This window comes from Dipodomys spectabilis, unplaced genomic scaffold, assembly GCF_019054845.1.
Source record: "Dipodomys spectabilis isolate Male_0828 unplaced genomic scaffold, ASM1905484v1 ptg000051l, whole genome shotgun sequence".
Classification (NCBI taxonomy): Eukaryota; Metazoa; Chordata; class Mammalia; order Rodentia; family Heteromyidae; genus Dipodomys; species Dipodomys spectabilis.
The window spans coordinates 613803-640122 of record NW_024870728.1 but is presented as its reverse complement, the minus strand read 5'-3'; the positions used below and the strand labels follow the sequence as shown (position 1 = coordinate 640122).

The window sequence follows — 26320 nt, the reverse complement described above, 5'->3', positions numbered from 1 at the left end:
TACCACTTGAGCCATAGCACCACTTCTGGCTTTTTCTGTGTATGTGGTACTGAGGAGTCAAACTCAGGGCTTCATGCATGCTAAGCAAGCATTCTACCACTGAGCCACTTTCCCAGTCGTATTAGGTGCTGACAGTATTTTGTTCTAACAAAATCTTCCTATAGATGGAAGATGAGATGGACTAGTAAGAGTCCTTTTTGGAAGTGTTTTATCTCAGCTATAACACGCTGACTAAGAAATGTACTCACACCCAGTGACAGGGGAGGTGCTTCTGAGCTTCAAGTGTGACTACGGGACTTAAGGTCAATTACTCAGCAGATGCCCCAACTGGCAGCTGGGGGAGGGGGATACCCAAAAATCCGAAAAGGGTCACAGGAAAGCTGAGTTGCCTTTGGGATCTCTTTAACAAAACATCAAGACACAATCTTAATTCTTTCCTCATGAAGAATTTCAGGAACTCCCTTTGTGAGAATAGGTGTTTAGTTTTATAATTGGTGCTAAGTGGAATTCAACTGATAGGATTCTGCTTTATAGCCAACTAATTAACACTAATCTACAGAACGAGAGACACCTGAATTATTTACTTATGCACAAACAACTCACTATACAATTTTTTTCCTCTAACATGTGTAACCTAAAACATTTCAGAATGCTAGAAATGAAGACATATTTAACTCTGACCATTAAAGCTTCAGACTTCTACAGGATGGTATTGTGATAAAACTAACTCTAAGAATTCTCCCCTTTCCTCTTTTCAGCATGTTACCTGTTATTGGCACTGTGGGAATGCTGAAGTAAAAGCGAGCTTCCGTTTCTGAGCCCCTGCTCTCGGAATGTCTTCTTCAAGTCTTTCTGGGGAATGGCAGTCCACTCGTCCCCGCCAGGCTCGGCAAGGTTTACCAGGATGACGCCGACTGGCATGGCCAAGGTAGTGAACACAGTCCGCATTTCCGCATTTGCCGGGAAAACATGTGGGGTCTCCACCAACCGCCCCTGCGTCTCTCCTTCCGCACTTGTCTCCGCATGAAGAACGTGGATCAGTAGAGGCTCACAGTCCACACCAGTCTGGATCTGGACTCCGCCAACCTGGGGCAACATGGAGACAACCACCAGCACAGTTGACCTTTGCCACAGGAAACCAGCGCCATGTCACTGTGAACAACTGCTCTTCCAAGATGACCTTCATTTTCTTCCAAGCAAAAACCACGTTTCACAAATATCAGAGGAGCCATTTTAGATTTTATTTTGAAATATCCTCTTATCCATATTTTCTTTAAGAAGAACAAGCTGGGCTGTAGGTAGAGACTTAGGAGTTGTCTGTGCTGGAGATGAGGTTTTGAACGAATCAGGGATGGCCAGGGTGGGCAAAATATTCTGAACCCCCTTCACTATGGTCCCGCACCTCTGATATCCCCTCTAGCTCAGTGGTTCTGGCCGCACCCTCAACCCTCATGACACAGCCTGGCACAATGGAGGTAACAATACATTTCTCTCTCTTGATGGTGGTACTAGGGTTTGAGCTCAGGGCTACCTCTCAGGCTCGCTCCCTAGCTCCTTATGCTTTACTTATTTTTTTTGAATAGTGTCTTGCATTTTGGCCTGGGCCTTGCTCCCCCTACCAGGTTTCCCTCACAGCTGGCACAACAGGCTTGCACTACCACATCCAACTTCTTATTGTGAGACGAAGTCGCCAGTCAGTCTTCCTTCTCTTTGCTTCCTGAGTAGTTAGGATTACTGGCCTGAGCCATGATATCTAGTTGAGTGACGTATATCTTTAGCATACAACTTGACTCTACCTTAAGTATATCGAACATGTCAGCAGTTTTCTAAAGTCTAACTACATGCTGAATGTCCTAAAGTATATTTCTTGAGTAATTTTGTTTTTACCTCTACTCCATTCCATACAAAGATGTCTTCTCCATCAGCAATTTCAGCTTCACACAGTGTCAGTTCATCTCCTAGAATGATTGAGATACCACTGATTAAAGAGGAGATATTCAGGCTGAGAAGGTGGCTCAGTGGTAGAGTGCTTGCCTTGCATGCATGAAGCCCTGGGTTCGATTCCTCAGCAAAACATAAACAGAAAAAGCCGGAAGTGGCATTATGGCTCAAGTGGTACAGCACCAGCCTTGAGCTGAAGAGCTGAGGGACAGCGCTGAGGCCCAGAGTTCAGGCACACGACTGACAAAAAAAAAAAAGGATGGACACTTAAGCCTTTGTTTGAGAAGTCACAAGCAGTAATTATTTCATCCTACAGACATTATCTTCTCTTGTGTTTGATTTAAGGCCAATACCCAGCTCTGCGTGCCCAGCACAGGCCAGCAGTCAGTACAGAGCCAACATCAGAACATTACTCATGCTCTAATGGCCCCTCGACTGTCACTAGCTGCTGCAGATGCTGTGAGCTTCAAGCCTCACAGCTTCCATTTCTTATTTATGAGATGGGTATAAAGGAATTGTTTTGCAAATCAAATGAGATAGATTAGCACAAAACCTGCACAATATTTGGCACAGTGAACCCCAGAATAAATGTTTCCATTGGGCTGGGAATGTGGCTTAGTGGTAGAGTGTTTGCATTACATGCATGAAGCTCTGGGTTCAATTCCTAGTACCATATAAAAAGAAAAAGTCAGAAGTGGAGCTGTGGCTCAAATAGTAGAGTGCTAGCCTTGAGCAAAAAGAAGCTCAGGGACAGCGCCCAGGCACTGAGTTCAAGCCCCAGGACTGATAAAACAAAACAATGTTACCACTGCTATCTTTGTTTGGTATTATTTCAAGGACTTAAGTACTTTTTTTTGTCCTGCTGCAGACTGCGAAGCTGTGAATTGAGTAGAAAAATCGTTACATAAATAAGACTCAAATAGTTTTAAGCCATTGGTTCAATAATTTGTGTTAATATAAATAAATGTGTGTGGTAGAAAGGAAGCCTTAGTTTCTCAACATATAGACCATTTCTGTGTGAGGAAGACTTCACACAGTGTTAACAGTCGAATGGATGACTTTTCTTTCACTGATCACGTACTATAGTCAAGGCGGGGGAGCCGTGGGCCCTGGGATGCCATGCTGTCTTACCATCCAGGGTCTGGTAAATGTGAAGTCCCGCTGGCACGCACTTTGCCACACTGAGAACCATGTCTCCTTCCCAAAACTGCAGCAGCTAAAGGATGGTAGCACAGGAGAGAGAACAATACAGAGTAACACAGGACTAGCACACTTCGAGGTTCAATACCCACAGCATATGAACACTCTCATTCCGAACCAACACCAAATTTGGACTAAGACACTACTCATTAAATAAGTCAAACTCTAAGATGGTTAATCAAGTGGGTTCAAAGCCAGCCCACGCAGGAAAGTCTGTGAGACTCATATTAACCACCAAAAACCTGGAAGTAGAGCTGTGGCTCAAGTGTAGAGTGCTAGCCTTGAGCAAAAAAGCTCAGGGACAGCACCCAGGCCCTAGACTGGGTTCAAGTTCAAGCCCCATGACTGGCACAAAAACAAAAGAATAAAATAAATTGTATGGTTAACCATATTTTTTTTTTTTTGTCGGTCATGGGGCTTGAACTATGGGCCTGGGAGCTGTCCCTCAGCTCTTCAGCTCAAGGTGAGCGCTCTACCACTTGAGCTACAGCGCCACTTCCGGTTTTCTAGTGGTTTATTGGAGATAGGAGTCTCACGGTCTTTCCTGCCCGGGCTGGCTTTGAACCGCGATTCTCAGATCTCAGCCTCCTGAGTAGCTAGGATTACAGGCGTGAGCCACTGGCGCCCGGCTGGTTAACCATATTTATTACTGACAGAAGAATTCTGGTGGATATAACACAATCACCTTTTTAACAATTCTATTTAATTTATGAGAAGGCCATTTTTACCAAGAACAAACTACTCAAGCAGGCTAGCCTCCAAATTTCTACTCCTATGAACACTTGTTTTTTTGTTTTGTGCCAGTACTAGGGCTTAAACTCAGGGCCTGGACACTACAGCGCTCAAGATAAGTGCTCTACCGGTAGAGCCACAGCTATACTTGCAGCTTTTTGGTGGTTAAGACGAGTCTCACAGACTTTCCTGCTTAGGTTAGTTAGCTTTTTACTACAGTTCTCAGACCTCAGCCTCCTAAGTGGTTATGGTTACAGGTGGGGGCCGCTGGCACCCCGCTAAGAACACTAACATTTTAAATGGACACTGCTGAGGGAAAGCAGCATTGGCTCCACCCACACTATGCTTCAGGAACTAGAGAGGAAGGTCTCCCATGGTGGACACAAAAAGTGAAATCCTGTGCCCCATTTTCCTATCAGGAGATGGTGTGGGACAAATAAATATGACTACAGAGAGAACACAGATGAGGAGGTGGCAGCCAGGGCTGGGCCTTGTGCCATCACTAACTAAACACCTGGGCAATGCTAGGTCTCTTTAAATCACAATATTCATCTTCAAAATGGACTCAGTATATCCTCATAAGGTTGAAGAATCAGCTAGCATAGGTTATGTGAAAGCACTGGCAAAACAGGACATATATTCTACTGCTGTAATCACTGAAACACAGCTGGATATCTTATCAATGAATCTTAGCACTCCGTTGTTGCTCAGTGCTGAGAGCTTGCCTAGTGTGTGTGAAGCCCTGGGTTTGATGCCCACAAGTGCAAAATGAAAAGAAAAACAGAATTTCACTAATAAATGTTATGCTACACTGAGGAAGCAAGATTACAAGATTAGTGCTTTTATTTAGTGATTCTTGGTTTTATGCAACACACTCAACTTTATGCTCTCGATTTCTCTGAAAAAGAAGTTTCTTTCATTTATCTTTTTTTTTTCTTTTTGTAGGGCATGGGGCTTGAAATCTGGGGTTGAGCACTGTCCCTCAGCTCTTCAGCTCAAGGCTAGCATTCTACCACTTGAGCCACAGCACCACTTCCGGTTTTGTGAGTGGTTGCTGGAGATGTAGCTAGGATTACAGGCGTAAGCAACTGGCGTCTGGTTTTTATTTATATTTCAAATAAGCAACAAGTCCAAATTGTCCGGCCCTCCTAACCAAAATATGACAGGCCCTATTCTCCACCTGAAAAGCTGCTGGGAAAGTGAGCAGGAAGACCTGTCGAAAAGACTCACAGTGCTGGGAGGAAGGCACCCACCAGCATCAGGAGGCTGGGACAGGGGATCTCAAGTTTGAAGCCAGCCTGGTCATACCTTGTTTAAAAAAAAAAAAAAAAAAGACTTAGGAGTCAGGGGAGAAGGTCTGGTTCATTTACCCTGCTATAAATTGACAGAATTTTCCTAAGTGACTGAAAAAAGTTGTAACCTAAGTAACTGAAAAAAGTTGTAACCTAAGTAAGATGAAAGGGAGAACGTCAGCTTGGGATGTATACTAATGCTTCTGTCAAGAGGAAATAGACTAAATTACCTGAAATATCGACTGTCGGAGATCTCCTAAAGTTTTCCTTTTATCAAAAGTCAAATCCCACACACTCTCTGCCTGTGAGGTTCCCGGGTGCAGCGCCCCATTGCAGAAACGATAGTGAGGGCCCAGGTGGAGATGCAATTCAAAATTATTGTTCGCAGAATCACACTCTGTTCTATAAAGAAACATAAAAATACATGCGCATGTTTTTATAAAGACACTGTTCATCTCACACCAACATATTTACTTGACACTGCTAATGTGTTTTCCATTCTAGCTTAGTGGAATCTTCTGTCAAAATGACTCATTTGAAGTTTTTTAGTGAACAGTAAGTATTCGGTCCTGGCACCATGAGTTCCATGAGTTAACTTCGAGGTTAACTACAATTGTCTGAGCAAACGTTGACACCTGGATTCCTCTGAGCTTGAGATGCACTGCAGCGAGGGACAAAATGCTAGCTAGTTATGCACAAATAACACTTGCTCAAGTAATTTTCTCGGAAACAGATCTACCAAATTCTACAATATCCCGACTTTCACTACACCTCCCAGGATCTCCCAATAGTATCTGCAGTCACTAACAAGACCTTTGTGAGAGTATATTCTCCAGGCTCCCAGACCTTAGTAACAGTGGGGTGCTGTCTGCTCCTCTCACTCCACACCTGGTGACTGGTAAGGAGTTGCAATGAGCGGTCACACTAAAGATACAATTCTATTAATGTGATCAATAAAAAGTATTAGCTGTTTTGGATGACCAACTAAGAATCTTAGTATGTACCAACAAAACTCTCAGGGATTATTATTAGTCATTGTTTTTAAATACCAACTAATTCAGACCATTCCTGCAGGCTATTTTTTGTACTTCAGATGTTTTATTCCATTAAATTTTTTTTTTTTTTTTTTGGGTCCGGTCATGGGGCCTGAACTCTGGGTCTGGGCGCTGTCCCTCAGCTCTTCAGCTCAAGGCTAGCGCTCTACCACTTTAGCCACAGCGCCACTTCTGGCTTTTTTCTTTTTGCTTACGTGGTGCTGAGGAATCAAACCCAGGGCCTCATGCATGCAAGGCAAGCACTCTACCACTGAGCCACCTTCCCAGCCCCATCCATTAAATTTTTTCTTGACTTTTAATCTTTGTTGAGAGTTCCTTTGATCCCAGTGTGCCAGTCAGCGTACCTGGTCTTTTTGCTTCCTGCTCCAACTCCATCATACAAATGCTGAACACATCCTTGCCACACAGTCTGTCCCTTGAGTCCACAAGGAAAACATACATTTCCCTAGCCCAATGCCCTACTGACCCTACTGGAAAGCCAAATGACCCATCAGCTCTCCAGGACCCATTGCTGAATCACCAGCTTCTCATTACAGGATTTTGGCTAAGACTGAAACCACACTCAGTAGTTTATACATTTCATATTTCCTTTCCTTTGAAAATTGGCCATGTCACCTATCAATTCAACACAACTACTTGAAAACAAGGGGAGATCTTAATGACAAGCTCTCTTGGCACCCCAGTAAGTTAGCAGGCCAGGCCAGGATATAGCACAATTACGTGCTCCATGTTTTTTTAGTCTATGAATCTTTCTTAGCATGGGCCATTTATTCAATCTCACAGATAAGGATAACTGCAAAGTAAATCATGACCTAATCTAAAAATTCAGCAGCCCAACAGAGGCTGGCTGATGACTTTTATTTATTTTACATTCTCATTATTAAATGCTTAAGCATTTAATTATGCCTAAATTAATTCTGTGTTCTCCAGAGGAATTTAAAATTACCTTTTCATTTGCAGTTCAGTGTTGGCTGCATCCATTTCCTTCAGCAAGTGGCATGGAACCCTGTATCTTGGGTTAGCTCGAGCTGTGAATGAAACTTTTCATTAATGTGTGCTACTAAATGAAATCGAGTTCCTGAAAGGCAGCAAGAAAACTCAAAAGAACGGCACTGGGAACTAGGAAAGCTGCTACTAAGTACCTGTGTGAACAGACATGTTCTCTGGATCTCAGTTTTTCCACCTGAGAAATGGATTTTTTTCCAGCCAAGCTAGAAGTTTCCCATTTCTTCAATTTTCTTTTGTTTAGGTCTGAGACCTGGGCTCGAACTCAGCACCTTCTGCTTTTGTTCTTTGGCTGGCACTCTACCAATGGAGCCATTCACTCCTTCAACCCCTAAAGGGTTGGTTATTTCTTTTCTTTTCTTTTTTTCAATTTTCTTTAAGTATACTTTTAAAAAGAGAACAACATTATTTTTGTCCTGATTACAAATATAACAATCAGCAACTGTAAACATTCTGGAATTATTTTTACAAGTGTAACAGATACTTTATATCATTTCATTCCCAATACAATACTCACACAAAACTTTCCTTGTAAACAGCTGGGAATAGTCAGCAAATCTGAAATTGCTTTTTCATTGTATACACTGTTTTAAACAAATGATTGCACATCAGTACAGTCTGGAGGTAGCATATGCTAACCAATTGTTTTCTGCTAAACTTTACAGTGATTTCTAACTAGTCATGAATATAATGCTGATATGTGTGTGTGTGTGTGTGTGTGTGTGTGTGTGTGTGTAGAAAGAGAGAGAGAGGGGAGGGAATGAAGAGGGAGAGGGAGAGGAAGAGGCATGTGACCTACCAGTACCCAACCTAAAGTTCCTTTTTTTACACAGAGGAACTATGACTTCACTAAAGTGACTAGGAGAAAATACATTTGTTGGGCTGGGAAGGTGGCTCAGTGGTAGAGCGCTTGCCTTGCATGCATGACGCCCTGGGTTCGATTCCTCAGCACCACATAAGCAAAAAGAAAAAACCGGAAGTGGCGCTGTGGCTCAAGTGGTAGAGTGCTGGCCTTGAGCTGAAGAGCTGAGGGACAGCGCCCAGGCCCAGAGTTCAGGCCCCAGAACGGACCAAAAAAAAAAAAGAAAATACATTTGTTATTTCCTTTAGCAACCTCCAGGTTTTATTTATTGTGTAATGCTTTTTCTACCCTTTGTATGCATTCTATCTATGCTCATTCTAAAACTCAATTTGGTGAAAGAGAATTCATCATCTAATAAGATTTTTTTCTGTTAACATATATTTCTGTCATCATAAAATCCAAGCCACAATATTTCTATCAGAAATATTACAATGAACTGGGAGCCAGTGGCTCATGCCTGTAATCCTAGCTACTCAGCAGGCTCAGATCTGAGGATCAAAGTTCAAAGCCAACCCAGGCAGAAAAGTCCCCCTAAGACTCTTATCTCCAATTAACCACTCAAAAATCAGAAGCAAGGCTATAGCTCAAAGTGGTAGAGTGCTAGCTTGGAGCAAAAAGAGCTCAGGGAGCCAGGCACCAGTGGCTCATGCCTATAATCCTAACTACTCAGGAGGCTGAGATCTGAGGATCATGGTTCAAAGCCAGCCCAGGCAGAAAACTCCATGAGACTTATCTCTAATTAACCACCAGGAAAGGGAAAGGAAAGTTGCGCTGTGGCTCAAGTGGTAGAGTGCTAGCCTTGAGCTGAAGAGCTCAGGGACAGTGCTGAGGGCCAGAGTTTAAACACCACGACTGACAAAAAAAAAAAAAGAGCTTAGGGGTGCTGAGAATGTGGCTTAGTGGTAGAGTGCTTGCCTAGCATGCATGAAGCCCTGGGGTCAATTCCTCAGTATCACATAAACAGAAAAAGCCAGAAGTGGTGCTGTGGCTCAAGAAGTAGAGTGCTAGCCTTGAGCAAAAGCAGCTCAGGGGCAGTGCTCAGTTCTTGAGTTCAAGCCCCAGGACTAGGCACCCCCCCCCCCCCAAAAAAAAAAAAAGCTCAGGGACAGAGTCCAGGCCCTGAGTTTAAGCCCCACAACCAACAAGAACAAAAAAAAAAAGTATTATCACATCTTTTAAAAAAATTTTCCCATCCCAGAAAAATATAAAGCCTTTCTGGTTAACAGCATAGACTTGTAACTGTTTGAGATCTAGAAATTTAATAAGTTAATTTTTATTCTTCTGTCAATATTTCACTGCCTTATTCCTAGACTTTATTTTTATTTTTTTATTTTTTGGTCCGGTCGTGGGGCCTGAACTCTGGGCCTGGGCGCTGTCCCTCAGCTCTTCAGCTCAAGGCTAGCGCTCTACCACTTGAGCCACAGCGCCACTTCTGGCTTTTTTCCTTTTGCTTATGTGGTGCTGAGGAATCGAACCCAGGGCCTCATGCATGCAAGGCAAGCACTCTACCACTGAGCTACCTTCCCAGCCCCTATTCCTAGCCTTTATAAAAATGATCACTACTCTCATTCTCTTATCTTTTTTTTTTTTTTGGTCAGGCTTGGCGCTTGAATGCTGGGCCTGGGCACTGTCCCTCAAGGCAAGCGCTCTACTGCTTGAGCCACGGTGCCACTTCCAGTTTTCTAGTGGTTTATTGGAGATAAAGAGTCTCACAAACTTTTCTGCCTGGGCTGGCTTTGAACTGAGATCCTCAGATCTCAGCCTCCTGAGTAGCTAGGATTATAGGCGTGAGCCACCAGTGCCCCGCTGTAACATTTTAATTTCTAATCCTGATAAATCAATCTAAGCACATTAAGTCAATCTAAGGTGTGCTTTGGAGTGGACTTTATTAAGTGACCAGAAAGTCTTACTGATTTATTCACATTACTAGCTTCAGATAAATGGTACTCTTCATTACTACTAATCTGAAATGGTTAACCTGCATCTAAGGACTCTCTTAGAAGATTAACCAGAGTGCTTCAAAGATATTTCAGTTGTATGTAAAGGAAGGTTAAAGGGGGGAAAAAATAACACCCTGGGCACTTAAAACTCAAAGACAACACAGCCTGAACTACAGAGCCTAGCTTGCACACTAGAATATCATACCCAAGTTTGCTAACACAAACATTCTGAAAATGTAACTAAGGCCTCAGTTATTATAGGGGAGAAAAATATTATCATAGATACATATTCTTTCTTTTTATTTTATTATTTTTTATTGTAAGAATACCGTACAGAGGAGTTACGATTACATGGGCAAGATAACAAGTACATTTCTTATCAAGCATTGTTGCCTCCTCGTTGTTTCCCCTTCCCATTCCTTCCCATACTCCTCCCCTCCCCCCACATACTCTTTCTATAAAACGAAAAACTGTTAGATTTGGCACAATACACTTTCTAACTTTAGCTTTAAAATATTTAAAAAATCCCAAGATTAAATCTCTTAAAATGATAAACTGCATTGACCATTGATGTTCTTCTGGAGTCATCAACTAATACAAGCCAGAGCACCCTTCTTTCCGTACCTTCAGGGGGCCTCTGCAACTGGGACTTCCGGTAAAACAGCATGTAGGCACTTTCCTTCCCCTGAAACTGCTGCGCAATATCCTTCTCCTCAATTGGCTGCACTTTGGAATCATTGATATCAAACCAGTGGGGGAAAGTGGGGCTTCCATTTAATCCCGGGCATTTTGAAGTCTGGTGATCATTTCTTTGGAAATCAGACTCAGCCTGGAGAGAACCATTCCTCAGAAGACTAACTGTACTTTCATCTGAGCTGAGCAGAAATATCTGAGAATGGAGCTGTAAGAACTATATAGAACAAATAAAAAACAAATATTTTTTAAATTAGGATAAAAAAATCCTTTCTCTTTTCTTCCCTTTCTCCCCTTCCCTCTCTTCTCTATTCCCCTTTCCTTTCCCCTCCCTCCCTTCCTGCCCTTCTCCCTCCCAACCACTACCCCCCTCCTCCTTCCCCTCTCTCTCTGAGATACACATGCTCTCGCTCTCTGACTCACTCTCTCTCTGTCTCTGTCTCTCTCTCTCGGCCTCAAACTTGCTAGGCAGATGCTCTACCACTTAAAACCCTCTTTCCCTCCCTCCCTTCCTTGCTTTTCTCTTTTTTTAACTTCTTATTCTTTTTGTGTGTGTGATAATCTTTTTTTTTTTAATTGTGAAAATACCGTACAGAGGAGTTACAATTACATGGGCAAGATAATGAGTACATTTTTTATCAAGCATTGTTGCCTCCTCCTTTGTTTCCCCTTCCTATCCCTTCCCAACTCCCCCAACCTCCACTTCTTCTTTATTATTAGCCCATCCTGTAAGGTTAAAAAAAAAAAAAAGTCCATCTGTGTATGATAAACTTTTAATAAAAGTCAGAGGGCTCAAACAGATTAAAAGCTGTGGCAAGGGAGAAGCTGTTAACCACAATCTAAAAAGCATTTGAATTTTACATCACATGAATGATGTTGTATGAAAAAGTTACTAGTGAGAGAAGTTACTAGGGAGAAAAAATGCTTTTGTAATATCCTAAGACTAAGTGACCTTTTAAATGTTAACTGTAGTGAATGCGGTCTATTCTGGAAGCTGACAGGAAAGATCAGAAAACCAGTGCACAAAGGCAAATGTCATAATTGCAAAAGACATATTTCAAGTTCTTACTAAAGCGTTGGATTTAAAAAAGCACAAAAAACAGAACTCCCTTCTCACTTCCTCCCGGTCCTTCCCCACCTGCTCTGTCCTGGCCGGTTTCCCTAACTTCTATGTAGCCTGGTAGCCCCTCTTCCTCAGCATTTTACAAACAAAAACTCTTGAGAGCTGGGTACTGGTGACTCATCCTGTAATCCTAGCTACTCAGGAGGCTAATATCTGAGATCACAGTTCGAAGCCAGCCTGGGCAGACAAGTCCATGACACTCTTATCTCCTATAGAGAAAAAGCTACAAGTGGCACTGTGGCTCAAGTGGTTGAGCAAAAGCAGCTCAGGGACAGTGCCTAGGCCCAGACTTCAAGCCCCAGGACTGGCAAAAAAACAAAACAAAACAAAAAGCTCTTGGGGCTTACTTCATTATTCAACAGAGAAAGGTTATTTTCTCATTTTATTTTGGAAAAAAACAGGTAAGTTACGGTCATGTCAACTCTTTAATCATAAGCAGGTCACTGTACAGCACCTGCCTACCACGTGCAAAGCTCTGGGTTCCACCCAGCACCGCAAACACAAAACAACAAAAGCCCTCATATTTTATTACAAACTGAAGAGCCGAGGCCATATGGCCACCCAATATTGCTATGAGAACAGATGTTCAAACAATCCTATAGCTAATTTGTTTTAGGGACAATTAAATTTCAGTAATTTAAAAGTATTAAGTAATAAACTCTCTGAACATCTAGCTGTTTTTCTTTGTTCAATAACTGGAGATTAATTCTCAGCCTCAAACTTCAGTGTTGTCTGGTTCTAGAAATGGCAGAGTTTTCATTAGCCTAATCCTCCTGATAAATGCAATAACCTACAGATAAAACAGTGCAAAGAGCTGTGGAGCTTGTACCCAAAGGTAGGTATAAAGTGGAGTAAACATAATTCAAAGAACGGATTACATTAGGTAATTTCTAATCTAATTCACCTTCCAGTTCACAGCAGTGCATGCTGGGATAGAATGTACATTGCCACTTGGCTGAGCTGGAATTTGGGAGAACCAGTTAGAAGGAGGGGGGAAAATCTTACAAAGGTGCCCCAAATAATCCTCTTTAATCCGTGGCTAACTCCTAGAATGACAGCTCAAGACCAACTCCAAGGTACCCAGCTGGGAAGTTCAGCAGCTGAGCAGAGCTGCCAAGTCAGAAGGGGACGGCTCTTCTCAAAGAGCTAGATGGCAGACATTTTAGAGACCAAATCAAGGACACTGTTAATACACTTAAATAATCTTTGAAAAAGCAACCAATTAACTGAAAGATTCTTGGTGCAGGGCAGTGTGAAAATGGGTAGCAGGCTATATTTTACCCACAAGGCAGTCAGCTAAACCCAGGCTTAGGAAGAAAGACCACACCCAAGACTAATGCCCCAAGATAGCTACTCTCTCTCTTTTTTTCTTTGGGTCTGGTGGTGGGCCTGAACTCTGGGCCTGGGCGCTGTCCCTCAGTTCTTCACCTCAAGGCTAGCGCTCTACCACTTGAGCCACAGCACCACTTCCGGCTTGTTTTTTTTCTGCTTATGTGGTGCTGAGGAATCCAACCCAGGGCAAGGCAAGCGCTCTACCACTGAGCCACCTTCCCAGCCCAAGACAGCTACTTTCTAGGAGTAAAAGCAAAACTGCAAAGGACTCACCCCCAAAACTCAAACTGCAGCCTCCATGGGTCCAAAGAGAGTCAAGATAATATAAGGGCTTGACAGAATGCAATGTAAAACTTCCTCAAGACAAAGAACCTCATTCTGAATCTCTAGAACACACCCTCCATGACATTCAGGGTCTAGCACATGTACTTGGGGGAGGAGTAGGGGAACCATGGCCAGTGTACAAAGTTTCCATTAGACAGGAAACATCTTTTTGAGATATACTGGATGGTAGATGGAATATGAAAAATAATAATGTATCTGGGAGCCAGTGGCTCACACTTGTAATCCTACTCAGAAGGCTAAGATCTGATAATCACAGTTCAAAGCTGCCCCAGGCTGGAAAGTCCTTAGACTTATCTTTGATTAACAACCAAAAGAGCAAGAAGTAGAGCTGAGGCTCAAGTGGTAGAGCACTAGCCTTCAGCAGAAAAGCTTGGGGTCAATGCCCAAGCTCTGAATTCAAGCCCCATGAAAAGCAAAAAATGAGCAAATAAAAATAACACACGGGGCTGGGAAGGTGGCTCAGTGATAGAGCGCTTGCCTTGCATGCATGAGGCCCTGGGTTCAATTCCTCAGCAGAAAAAAAAAGCCAGAAGTGGTGCTGTGGCTCAAGTGGTAGAGCGCTAGCCTTGAGCAGAAGAGCTGAGGGACAGCGCCCAGACCCAGAGTTCAGGCCCACGACTGGACCCACCAAAAAAATTAAAAAAAAAAAACGAAAAACACTCGAAGCCTACACTGGTGGCTCACACCTGTAATCCTAGCTACTCAGGAGGCTGAGATCTGAGGATCATGGTTCAAAGGCAACTCCAAGCAGGAATGTCCGTCTGTGAGACTCTTATCTCCAATTAACCACCAGAAAACCAAAAGTGGCAAATGGCTCAAGTTGTAGAAGGCTATCCTTGAGCTGAAGAGCCCCACAACCGACTCAAAAAATAAAAATAAATAAATAAAAAATAAAATGCTCAGAATCAGAAAGGAAATTTTAGATGTTCTCATCACAAAAAAAATCTAAAATGCTAAATGTGTTAATTAGTTAGGTTTAGTTACTATACATTGTAATTGTAAAAAATAACATCTCTTTGTACTCCATAGGCATATACAACTATAATTTATTACAAATGGAAAGAAAAGTTTATATGTAAAGTATATGACATATAATTAAACAGCAGAAAAATGAGACACTTTTTTTTTTGTCAGTCATGGGGCCCAAACTCTGGGCCTGGGCACTCTCCCTTAGCTCTTCAGCTCAAGGCTAGTGCTCTACCACTTGAGACACAGCACCACTTCTGGCTTTTTCAGCTTATGTGGTGCTGAGAAATCAAACCCAGGGCCTTGTGCATACAAAGCAAGCACTCTACCATGGAGACACCTTCCCAGCCTGAAATGGATACTTTTAATGAACTAAGTAGAAATTCTAAAAAATGCAATTATCTGAAATAGAAAGCTCAACTGGTAGCGCTTAACAGAAGACTTAGACTGGAAATGTGGCTTGAAGCCCTGGGTTTGATTTCTCAGTACCACATAAACAGAAAAACCTGGAAGTGGCATTGTGGCTCAAGTGGTAGAGTGTTAGCCTTGAGCAAAAGAAGCTCTGGGACAGTGCTCAGGCCCTGAGTTCAAGCCCCAGGACTGGCAAAAGAAAAAAAAAAAAAAAAGACTGACATAGCAAGAAAAAAAATCAATAAAACTGAATAAAGCTGAAGATAGATTAATGAAAATTATCCAAATTGAAGAAGAGGAGGAAATAAAAAAAAACACACCCCAGGATGTCCAAGGAAATATGAAATGATTTCATATGCATGTAATTGAAGTCCTCAAAGCCAAAGGGGGGAAAAAAGCAGAAGAAATGTGGCCAAATTCTTTCCAGAAGACTTCTGAACACACATACAAAAATTTAGCAAATGTAATGCAAGCACCAGAGTGCTGAAAACCAAAGATTAAAAAAAAAATCTCAGCTGGGTATGGTATGTCACGTCTGTAATCCCAGAGCTTTGGTGGCTGAGCCAGAGGATCATGAGCTACAGGACAGTCTGGGTTACATATCAAGAACCATTTTCTAAAAAAGTGCTGGCATTGGTGGCTCACACTTGTCATCCTAGCTACTCAGGATGCCTAGATCTGAGGATATTGGTTCAAATCCAGCCAGGGCAGGAAAGTACATTAGACAAAATTTAAAATGACAGGTAACCTCTCATCTTAAGAAAAAAAAGTGGGGGGCTGGGAAGGTGGCTCAGTGGTAGAGTGCTTGCCTTGCATGCATGAGGCCCTGGGTTCGATTCCTTAGCACCACATAAGCAGAAAAAAAAAGCCGGACGTGGTGCTATGGCTCAAGTGGTAGCGCACTAGCCTTGAGCTGAAGAGCTAAGGGACAGTGCCCAGGCCCAGAGTTCAGGCCCCACGACTAGACCCCCCCCCCCCAAAAAAAAAAAAAAAAAAAAGTGGAAGCCAGAACACAATGGAATGGCATCTTTAAAGTGCTGATGGGTAAACAAAAAACTATTAACCTAGAATCTTTCTATCCAAGAAAAATACCACTAAAATCTGAAGGTTAAACAAAGATTCTCAGACAAACAAGCTGAGTGCAATTTTAACAAGCAGCTCTGGACTCTCAGAATTGCTAAAAGTTCTCTAGGTTGAGAGGAAGTGCTATTCAATGTAAACCTGGAGAACCTGAAGGAGAAATGAGCACTATAACAGACCAAATTAAAACAGTATTTTTCCTTAACTTCTCTCAAAGTCATTTAAATGTTAAAATGTTCAAATTAATTAACATATGGTAGAATTTTTCCTCATATGTAATAACAAGAATATAAGTCAACAATAGTAGAAAGTGATGGAATTACAATGGATATAAAGTATATTAGTTTACGATTCCTCAGCACCACATAAGCAGAAAAAAAAAAGCCGGAAGTGGCCCTGTGGCTCAAGTGGTAGAGTGCTAGCCTTGAGCTGAAGAGCTGAGGGACGGTGCCCAGGCCCAGAGTTCAGGCCCCACGACTGGACACGCCCCCCCCCCAAAAAAAACAAAACAAAAACAAAAAAAAAACATATGGGCTGGGAAGTTGTCTCAGTGGTAGAGCACTTGCCTTGCATGCCTGAGGCCCTGGGTTCGGATTCCTCAGCACCACATAAGCAAAAAGAAAAAAGCCGGAAGTGGCGCTGTGGCTCAAGTGGTAGAGCACTAGCCTTGAGCTGAAGAGCTGAGGGACAGCGCTCAGGCCCAGAGTTCAGGCCCCACGACTGGACCCAAAAAAAAAAGTATATTAGTTTATAATATAAATAAATAAATATATATATATATATATATATATATATATATATATATATATGGCAATCCAGAGGTCAGCCACTAAAAACTAAGCAAGTAGGCAAAAGATAAAATGAAACATTAAAAATTACTTGCTTTTTCCAAAGGAAGAAGAAAAACAAACTATAAAATAAAGGAAAATTTAAAAAGTAATAACAAGGAGGAAGCCTCAAATATAACCATATCAGTCATTATGTTAATTTGATGTAATGAATTAAATGTAATGAATTAAACATCTTTTTTTTTGGTCACTTGTGGGGCTTGAACTCAGCCTGGCTCTGTCTCTCAGCTTTTCAGCTCAAGGCAAGTGCTTTATCACTTGAGCCACAGCGCCACTTCCTGCTTTTTTTCTGCTTATGTGGTACTGAGGAATCGAACCCAGGGCCTTAGGCATGCAAGGCAAACACTCTACCACTGAGCCACCTTCCCAGCCCTGAATTAATTAATTAATTAGTTAATTAATTAATGAAAAGGAAGAGATTGTCACACTCATCTGAGAGAAAACAACAAAGGAAAAGCTGTGTAATTGGAAAAGTTCAATAAGCTGATAAAGCCAAGTGAAATTAGTAAAAAAGATAGCTGAAAGGTAAAATTAGCAATAACAAAAATGACAAAGAGAACAAACATATCTTCAGGCCCTACAGACAATAAGACATGTAATATGGTGATTATTTACATACTTCATGCCAAAAAGTTGATACCATAGACAAATGCCCTAAAAAGACAATTTTCCAAAACCATGCTAGTAATAGTTGATTTCTTTAGTGATGTAAATAAAGAAGGCATTTACACACTTACAGGAATGGGTAAATGCTTTGCTTTTCAGTGCTAGAAATTGCTCCAAAATGTTAAGAGGGTTCTGATGCTTTGCTTTTGTTTCCAGACAGTTGTTATCTCATATTTCTGGCAATATCACTTTTGCGTCTAGTCTTACAGCCTAGGGAACCAGTTGAGGTTTGGAGTAACAGTATTTTTGTTTTTTTCTGTTGTGACTAGCGGCCACCTCCCCTAGTTTTGCTTACTTCTTGATAAATAGCCTAACAGGAAATAGTAAGGAACTTACCTCTAGTTTTGTTCAGTTTTATTTAATATACTAGAAGCATTGTTTTTACTTTCACCTTTTTAAAGATCCATCTACAGAAGAGTCTGTGCTGTGGATATCAGAGTAAGAGTCCCAGGGACAGAAGCCTATCAACTTGACATCATGCGTCACCTTTCGCAGTGGTCCATGTTGTCTTCTGTACTTCTTGTTCCATGATATTCCTGTCTTTTTCAAGAGTTTTTGTCCCAGTTGATCAACAGATATTAGACTGCTCTTTTCCTTACAAAAGAAACCCAAAGTCTTAAGACATCCAAAATCAGCTGGGTACCAGTGACTCACACCTGTCATCCTAGCTACTCAGGAGGCTGAGATCTGAGATTGCAGTTGTTGTTGTTGTTGTTTTGTTTTGTTTTTTGTTTTTTTGGGGGGTCCAGTTGTGGGGCCTGAACTCTGGGCCTGGGCACTGTCCCTCAGCTCTTCAGCTCAAGGCTAGTGCTCTACCATTTGAGCCACAGCACCACTTCTGGCTTTTTTCTTTTTGCTTATGTGGTGCTGAGGAATCGAACTCAGGGTCTCTGGCATGCAAAGCAAGCGCTCTACCACTGAGCCAACTTCCCAGCCCCTTGTTGTTGTTTTTTTAAATATATATTTTTTTACTGTAAAGATACTATACAGAGGGATTACAGTTACATGAGTAAGGTAATGAGTACATTTCCTATGGAGCATTGTTACCTCCTCCTTGGTTTTTCCCCTACCATCCCTTCCCTCCCCAAGGATTGCAGTTTGAAGCCAGCCCAAGCAGACATGTCCATGAGACTCTTTATCTCCAATAAACTAGAGAGAAAAAGCCGGATGTGGCACTGTGGCTTAAGTAGTAGAGTGCTAGTCTTGAATACAAAGAGGCTCAGAGACAGTGCCCGGGCCCGAGTTTAAGCCCCAGGACCTATAGAAAAAATTTTAAAAAGATATCCCAAATCACTAAGTAGGTATCCAAAGAGGTTTGGATACCTATTTACAATTTTTAGAAGAACTATTTAAATGTCAACCCAATGAATATTTCATAGCATAATTGAATCTTAAAAATGGATAAAATGTAGTTGTATATAGGATGTACTATATCTCCCCAAAATTCATATGCTGAATTCTTAAGCCCAAATACTTCAGAATATGACTGTATTTGAAGATAGGGCTTTAAAAGAGATGATTAAGTTACGACGTAACCACTTTCAATTGCATGGTAGCCTTTGTACCAGTCTGACTAAAGTGAATACATACATAGATGCATTTATAATACCTACATACACACAAATACATACATAGACAGACCCACGCTACCTGTAATAAGATGGCTTTTAGGATCATCAGTGGATCATCAGTCTCTTCATTTGGGAGAGCTTCCAAGTTCACATCTGGCTTACTCTTTTCTTCCTGAGAAGTATTAAAAGAGATTCTTTGACAAATCCTTTAAACGGAATGAATTAAACAGGAAAGTCCATGCCACTGAGAAATGATGGTAAAAGCATCATTATCATTATGCCTGCACTTTGGAATCAGGCGTCCTGGATTTGAGTTCCAGGTTTCATTGTACAATTCTTTTTGTTGTTGTTGTTGGTTGTGGGGCTTGAGCTCTGGGGCTGGCACTGTCCCTGAGCACTTAAGCCACAGCGCCACTTCCGATTTTCTAGTGATTTATTAGAGATAAGATTCTCAGGAACTTTTCTGCCGGGGCTGGCTTTGAACCATGATCCTTAGATCTCTAGCCAGGATTACAGGCATAAACTATTGGTGCCTGGCCAATTCTTTTTTTTTTTTTTTTTTAATTGCTATTATAGAGGTGATGTACAGAGGAGTTACAGTTATATAAGTCATGAGTATATTTCTTTGGGGCAATGTCACCCCTTCCCAGTATACAATTCTTGAAAAGTCACTCTAGCTCTCTGGCTATATCTGAATACTAGAATTACGAGGTAAGCAAAGTAGATTCTAACCCATTTTGTAGCTGAGCACAGCTTTCAAGGTGTCCTTTACAATTTGGTATAATGGGTTTTTAGTTCAAAATATTTTCTGGTCTTCATCCAAAAGTCTTTACCTATGTTTGCAGACTCAAGCTTAAATATTTTCTACCATTTCTGATCATTCAAAAAGTTTATACCCCATCCCATATTGAACTGGGTAACAAAGAGAAATTGTCTTTTTTCCTTCTTAATTACGCATTGCAAAAGTATTTTAAACTGGCTTAAGGCCATGAGTACAAATAGACCTAAATAACACAAGACAAAAATACATAATCAAGAAAAAAACAGGGCTGGGGACATGGCTCAAGTGGTAGAATGCCCTGAGTTCAAGGCCCTGAGTTCAAGGCCCTGAGTTCAATCTAAGTACTGAAGATAGGGAAAGAGAGAGAATAGAACAGACTACATCCAATCATCCTGCTACAAAATTATAAAAAATGCTAAAGTAAAAAACAAAAGAATTAAGAATATACTATTTAAACATGCTGAACTAGCAAGAACATAGAAACATCCTCAGAAGACAGGAAATGAAGTGACAATCGAGGGATAAAATCTAGAACTGATACTTCTAGCTCCCCAAGTGCTATGAGCTGACCATTGTATTTACCCAACTACATATGTTGAAACCTAATCCTTACTGCAATATATTAGGACAGAGGCCTTTGGGCCTTTATAAATGGGGACCGCAGGAGCTTGACTGCCACTTGTGCAAGAAGGTGCTATCTAGGAAGCAATGTGAGCCCTACAAACACAAAGTCTGTTGGCTTCTTGCACTTGGGTTTCCTAAAGGAGTGGGTCCCAGAGTTGTAAGCAATATGTTTCTGTTGTCTGAAAGATCACAGTGCAAGGGGCTTTGGCTCAGCATCTGAGTGGGCGAGGATGCTGCTACCCTATTGACAGACAACTAAGCTTCTACTGGAAGCCTGAGGCCTTCTTTGAGGATTGAGGCCCATGGTTTTTCAAACAACCTCCAATATTCCAATTCTCTGACACCAGGGGAGTGTCATCTATAATTCTGACAATCCCTGCTAATATCACAGACCCCACAGTTGAGGGCTCAGTCCTGATGATGATTTGGGGTCTACAGGCTGATTGTTCTTCAGCCTGATCAAACTCTAATTTAAGGATTTCCACTTTTTTTTTTTTTTTTGGTGGTTCTGGGCCTTGAACACAGTGCCTTGTGCTTCCGAGGCAGGTACTCTATCACTGAGGCATGACCTAAGAACATGAGAAGGTGGAGTGAAGAGGCTTCTGTTTCCAAGGAATACAGGGCCTACCTTCCCAGAGCATGGATGTGTTCACCAACCTGGAAACTCCACAAACTTGTTTCTCAAGAGTTTTCATTTAAGTTTTTAAAGTGAGCATGTGTATATACAGAGAGAGAGAGAGAGAGAGAGAGAGAGAGAATCTTCCTTCAATTTATTCATCTAGTTGTTTTTTGTGTCAGAGTATCATTATATAGTTTAGGCTGGTCTGGAACTTATGATCTTCCTGCTTTAGCCTTCAGTGCTGGCATTATAGGCATGTGCCATCACACTTGGCTCCTCATTAAAATTTTATTATGGAGCATGATCAATTGTATTATTGGCTATTTGTGACTGAACTCAAGTTCCTGTTCTTTACCCTTCCCCAAAGTTAAGAGGTGTTATACAATTTAACTCCTGAATCAAAAGGATGACTTCTCTGTCAGGCTTCACCTTGAAGCGTCTAAGAGGGTCCTCATTAGCACCACCTTCCTCATGAGGAATAATAAAAAACACTTCCATAAGGAAAATTCAAAGAACATCCTATAAACAAGAAAATATGGAAGTGGCACTGTGGCTCAAAGTGGTAGACACTAGACTTGAGCAAAGAAGCTCAGAGACAGCAACCAGGCCCTGAGTTGAAGCCTCATGATTGATTTTAAAAAGGAAGGGGAGAGGAGGGGAGGGGAAGGGAGGGGAGGGGAAGGGAGGGGAGGGGAGGAAAGGGAAAAGGAAAGGGAAAGGGAAAGGGAAAGGGAAAGGGAAAGGAAAGGAAAGGAAAGGAATGGGAGGAAAAGGAAAAAGACAATACAAGACACCAAGCACACTTGGCAATCATTCTTCTATTCTTTCAGTCATAATGAAGACCTTTAGCAACCAAGCATGGTGTTATACACCTGTAATCTAGCACTGGAGGATCTTGAGTTAGAGGTCAGCCTAAGCTACAAAGCAAGAACATGTTTCCCTTTCCCTCCCCCACAAAGGCCTAAAAAATAAAAGACCGGATAAATAGTGAAGGGAGCAGAACCATATCCAAGAATGCCTGCCTGTTCATGCCAGTCACTTAACAGAAGAAAGATCCTGGCATTTCTAGGAAAGACCTGATCAATTCTGAAGACATGACTATAAAACAGATGTTTAAGAAACCATAACCCCAAAGGAAGACAAGAAAAAGAAAATCATTACTTTTGAAATATGCTGCCTAACTACAGCAAGTACCGCCCCCTCTGTGTACCACCTCAACAATAAATTTGATAACAAACTTGCAAATCAATGTTTCATGTTTCAACAAAGAGGATACATACTGCCAGCTGGAAAAAATGTTTCAACTGACTCTGGATAAGCAAACTACAGTAGGCAGATGGAAGGCAGGGCTAGGGAAAGACACTGTACTGTATCTGAAGGACTTTCTATGCTTACTTGAAATTGCCAGTTCCCCAGATGGTCAACATCCTTAATGTAGACATGGTAGTGTCCCCCATAGCAGCCGCCTTTGTGGATAATGACAGAGAAGAGGTCGTACATATATCCTGAGTCATCTAATTCACTCTAAAAGCAGAAAAAGATGTATCCATTACCTACATAAAATTGTGAGAAATATAATCAAAAGGAAAAAAGAATTTTAGCTACTGAAATTAGTCAACCTCACAGTTTATCATTATTATTTGAGGGTTAAAAAAGAGGGGTTAATCTGATCAAAGTACAATATATGAATGTATGAAAATATCACAGCAAAACCCCTCTGTACAATTAAGGTACAATAATAAAAATAAAATAAAAAGGAGTCATAAAACATAAAGGTAAATATCTAGCTTTAAACTTTAAAAACTTTTAATTCTTTGATTTACTGCTAATCATACTATATTAATCAGTTTCTGCCTCTTAGTTATATGAACCCATGTATCTGAAAAAGCTGTTATTTTTACCTGCTTTGATTAGATCATGTAAGCTGATATACACAAGGTAAGTCAGTGATAGGCTTTTAGCAAAAGAAAACTGTTTTTGTGGTGACTCTCTTATGTGTTTAATATCACAATTGCTGTATATTCTGACCAGGTTGTAATATGCCTTAGAGTGAAAGCCAGAGTGCTCCTGACACTTCAGACTCCTCAGAGAGAAGGAACTTAACAATGGTGAATACCAGGCTGGTCTTGTTCGGAGGTGGTTCCGTGAAAGGAAGAGGTTCTTTCTTGCTTTACTATTAATTCTATGATCAAAGTTTTCTGTAGTAGGCTCTACAACCACAGTGACAGAAAAACTACTGTACTAACAAGTAAATCAAAATCTTTTCAAAAAAATCACATTCAATGAGGACATGTTTCAAGAGATACTTTAAATTTCTGATGTAGTAGTTTTAAAGTGGGTAGTATTTAAATTATCTGGTTCAGGCAAACATGAGAGATACACATAAAAACTCATGATTTCAGAATTTGTTTTCCAAATATTTTTCTCCCTGTGTCTTAAGGATTAAAACTTTATTTTTGTGCTTTTTTTTTTTTTTGGTCCTGAGGCTTGAACTCAGGCCTAGGCTCTGTCTCTGAGCCTCTCTGTGCTCAAGGCTAGCGCTCTACCACTTAAGCCACAGCACCACTTCTGGCTTTTTCTGAGTAGTTTATTGGAGTTAAAGATTCTCTCTGGACTTTCCTGCCTGGGATGGCTTCGAGTCGTGATCCTAAGATCTCAGACTCCTCAGCAATTAGGATTATCGATGTGGGCCACCATCGTCCAGCTTTTGTGCTGCTCTGTTTGTTTTGAAATACTGGGGATTAAGCCCAATGCCTTGCCCATGCTACCAAGTTACATCACCAGCCATACAAACTCGAAACCCATAAAAGTCTATTTGCATGTTCAACTTCTAGAAATGTGATTTGTTATTGCATCCAAAATAAACTAAATTCAAATAGCAAAGTACCAATCAATACTAAGTTTTCTAAAAGCAAGGTCATGTCCAATTTTGTTGTAAAATGTCCACGTCAAAGATTTTTTTCAAGAACAGTTTAATGAAAAGAATTTAAGAACAAATCCATACTATACATATTCAAAAGGACACACTAAATCTGGGCTTCTTGGAAATCCCTCCCACCTCCCATCCTTCTAGGAGACATGGACTCTGGGCATGTATAAGATGATTTGTGTTCTATAGTTGGGGAGTGGTGTTGCTATTGTCATCCAATAGGCAAAAGCCAGGGAAGCCGATACCTGTCCTATAGAGCAAGGGATGCAAAACAGTATTTAACTGCAATAAATGGACTGAAAATTAAGTCAATAAAAAAATTCTTTGGAGAGGAAAAGGAAGAATTTAAAAATAAAATGGTTCAAACCTGTTCACAAAAAGGCTTGAGATTGATCCGCAGAGGGAAGGTATAACAACTAGTGTCCTTGTAGCGTTCACACTTCACAAAATCAAAATTGAATCTCAGCAGTGAAATAGTAAGAAAGGGTGGTAGCTTGCGCAATTTGGCTGACTGTTGAAAGAAAAATGCAGTTTTAAAATGCAGAACTATAAGAAAGCAAATAGTATTACTTAAGTTATGTAGAAACAACCTGTGACACAGATATAAGAGAATATGTCCTTATATCACATAGGCTCGTCACTGTGGATTCAATAGAACTCTTGATACAAGCTCATGCCTTATGGAGCTAAGGATGGTATCAGTCATTTATGTTTAGAACTACAGTTTTACAAGCAAGTTCTAAATTTTAGCGTAGCTATCCAGAAGAACTGTTTGATGAAAATGTCCTAACGGGATGTTCCTTGTCAGGACCTACTTCCTGCCCAGTCCCTGGCCTGTCTGTTGAGGTTTGTAATTAGCAAGGTGTTTGCAGGTATGAAATAGCATACCGGATTTGTTAGAATGAAGAACTTATATATCAAGATTATAAAATAACTCCGTATTTTGAAAAATGGAGACAATCAACCATTTTCACAATAGAAAATGGAAACTAATGCTTGGCAAGCTGCTTCCTGGCAAAAATAAACACAGTCTCCTTCCTAACAGTCATTTACCAAAAGTAGGGACTTTACCCTAAAAGGTATACTGAAGAAACCAAGTGTTTCTCTTGTGGGGTACAAATAAAGTTTTCCTGGGAAATAAGTAAGTTGAGAGAGAGCTATAGGCTGAAAGTTTTATATTTCCCTTGTAAAAAATTTAGAGAGCCGGGTGCTGGTGGCTCACACCTGTAATCCTAGCTACTCAGCAGGCTGAGATCTGACAATCGAGGTTCAAAGCCAGCCCGGGTGTGAAAGTCCAAGAGACTCTTTATCTCCAATGAACCACCAGAAAACTGGAGGTGATGCTGTGGCTCAAATGGTAGAGCACTAGCCTTGAGCTGAAGAGCTGAGGGACACTGCTCGGGCCCAGAGTTCAAGCCTCATGACCGACCAAAAAAAAAAAAAAAAATTAAGAGATATAACAAAGTAAATATTTTCTCCATCTTCAGGGTCAAGAGCTTTAAGCAGGGGCTGGGTTGTTGTTTAGTGGCAAAGGACTTGCCTAGCAACACTAGGGTTTGATGATCTCCACTACCAAAAAAAAAAGTTTCAAATACATTCATGCCTTCCTATCTCAAATCACGGAGACGAAGACACTTTACCTTGGCTGCCTTAACCAGCCGGTCACAAGTTCCACAGTGATACAAGTTGTCATAGTCAAAGACTTCCTCCTCCACATACATGTTCCAGAGGGCATCTTCCAAACTAGACACGTTTTTGACTGCTACTGTTAGATCTAAAAAGTCTTCCTAGAATACACAAGAATGGAGTACTGAAAAAAACAATTTCATAGACACATCACCAACCTAAAAATTTATACTAAGATGTGGGTGTCTCCATCAGATGTAGTAGAATTCCTAACATTCTTTCTAAATCAAACTATGATCTAACTAAAAAAATTTTGGAAAACATTTATAAAGGAAGAGTTTTGTGAGTTTCAATGTAAAACAATAATATCTTCTTCAGGAAACCAACTGAAATTTAAATACAACCCACAGTGCTTAGTAGCACTGTTTTAGTTTTAGAATTAGAAAAGGCAGAGACAATTTTCTAATGCACACTCCGTCTCTTCATTTTTATTCTGCTAATGTTGATTTAAGATATACTGAGGAAGTTGTAAGAAAAAAATGTTTTGAACCAGGATAAAAGGTATTTCTAAGAAAATTAAGAAGATGATATTTTGCAAGAAGGAAATCTATCAATCAATTCTACATTTGAATTATATCTCTAGAAATAAGCACTTATAATTTGGCAAGTTTAAATCATA

General features: G+C 40.9%; 1 protein-coding gene across 3 annotated transcripts in view; it reads right to left on the bottom strand.

Moving 5' to 3' along the window:
• The window catches only part of Usp40 (ubiquitin specific peptidase 40), a 63830-nt gene that overhangs the window by 25555 nt on the left and 11955 nt on the right, over window positions 1-26320 (bottom strand). For 2 of the 3 annotated variants that reach the window (XM_042679051.1, XM_042679053.1), the window contains 11 exons: window positions 25656-25802; window positions 24383-24526; window positions 22482-22610; window positions 19142-19234; window positions 17978-18085; window positions 10652-10937; window positions 7167-7248; window positions 5396-5567; window positions 3073-3157; window positions 1888-1958; window positions 767-1086 (listed from right to left, as the gene is read on the bottom strand). In XM_042679051.1, coding sequence (XP_042534985.1) covers window positions 767-1086; window positions 1888-1958; window positions 3073-3157; window positions 5396-5567; window positions 7167-7248; window positions 10652-10937; window positions 17978-18085; window positions 19142-19234; window positions 22482-22610; window positions 24383-24526; window positions 25656-25802 — 1637 coding nt within the window. The remainder of the gene's footprint in view (window positions 1-766; window positions 1087-1887; window positions 1959-3072; window positions 3158-5395; window positions 5568-7166; window positions 7249-10651; window positions 10938-17977; window positions 18086-19141; window positions 19235-22481; window positions 22611-24382; window positions 24527-25655; window positions 25803-26320) is intronic. The other variant, XM_042679052.1, reaches the window with a different exon arrangement.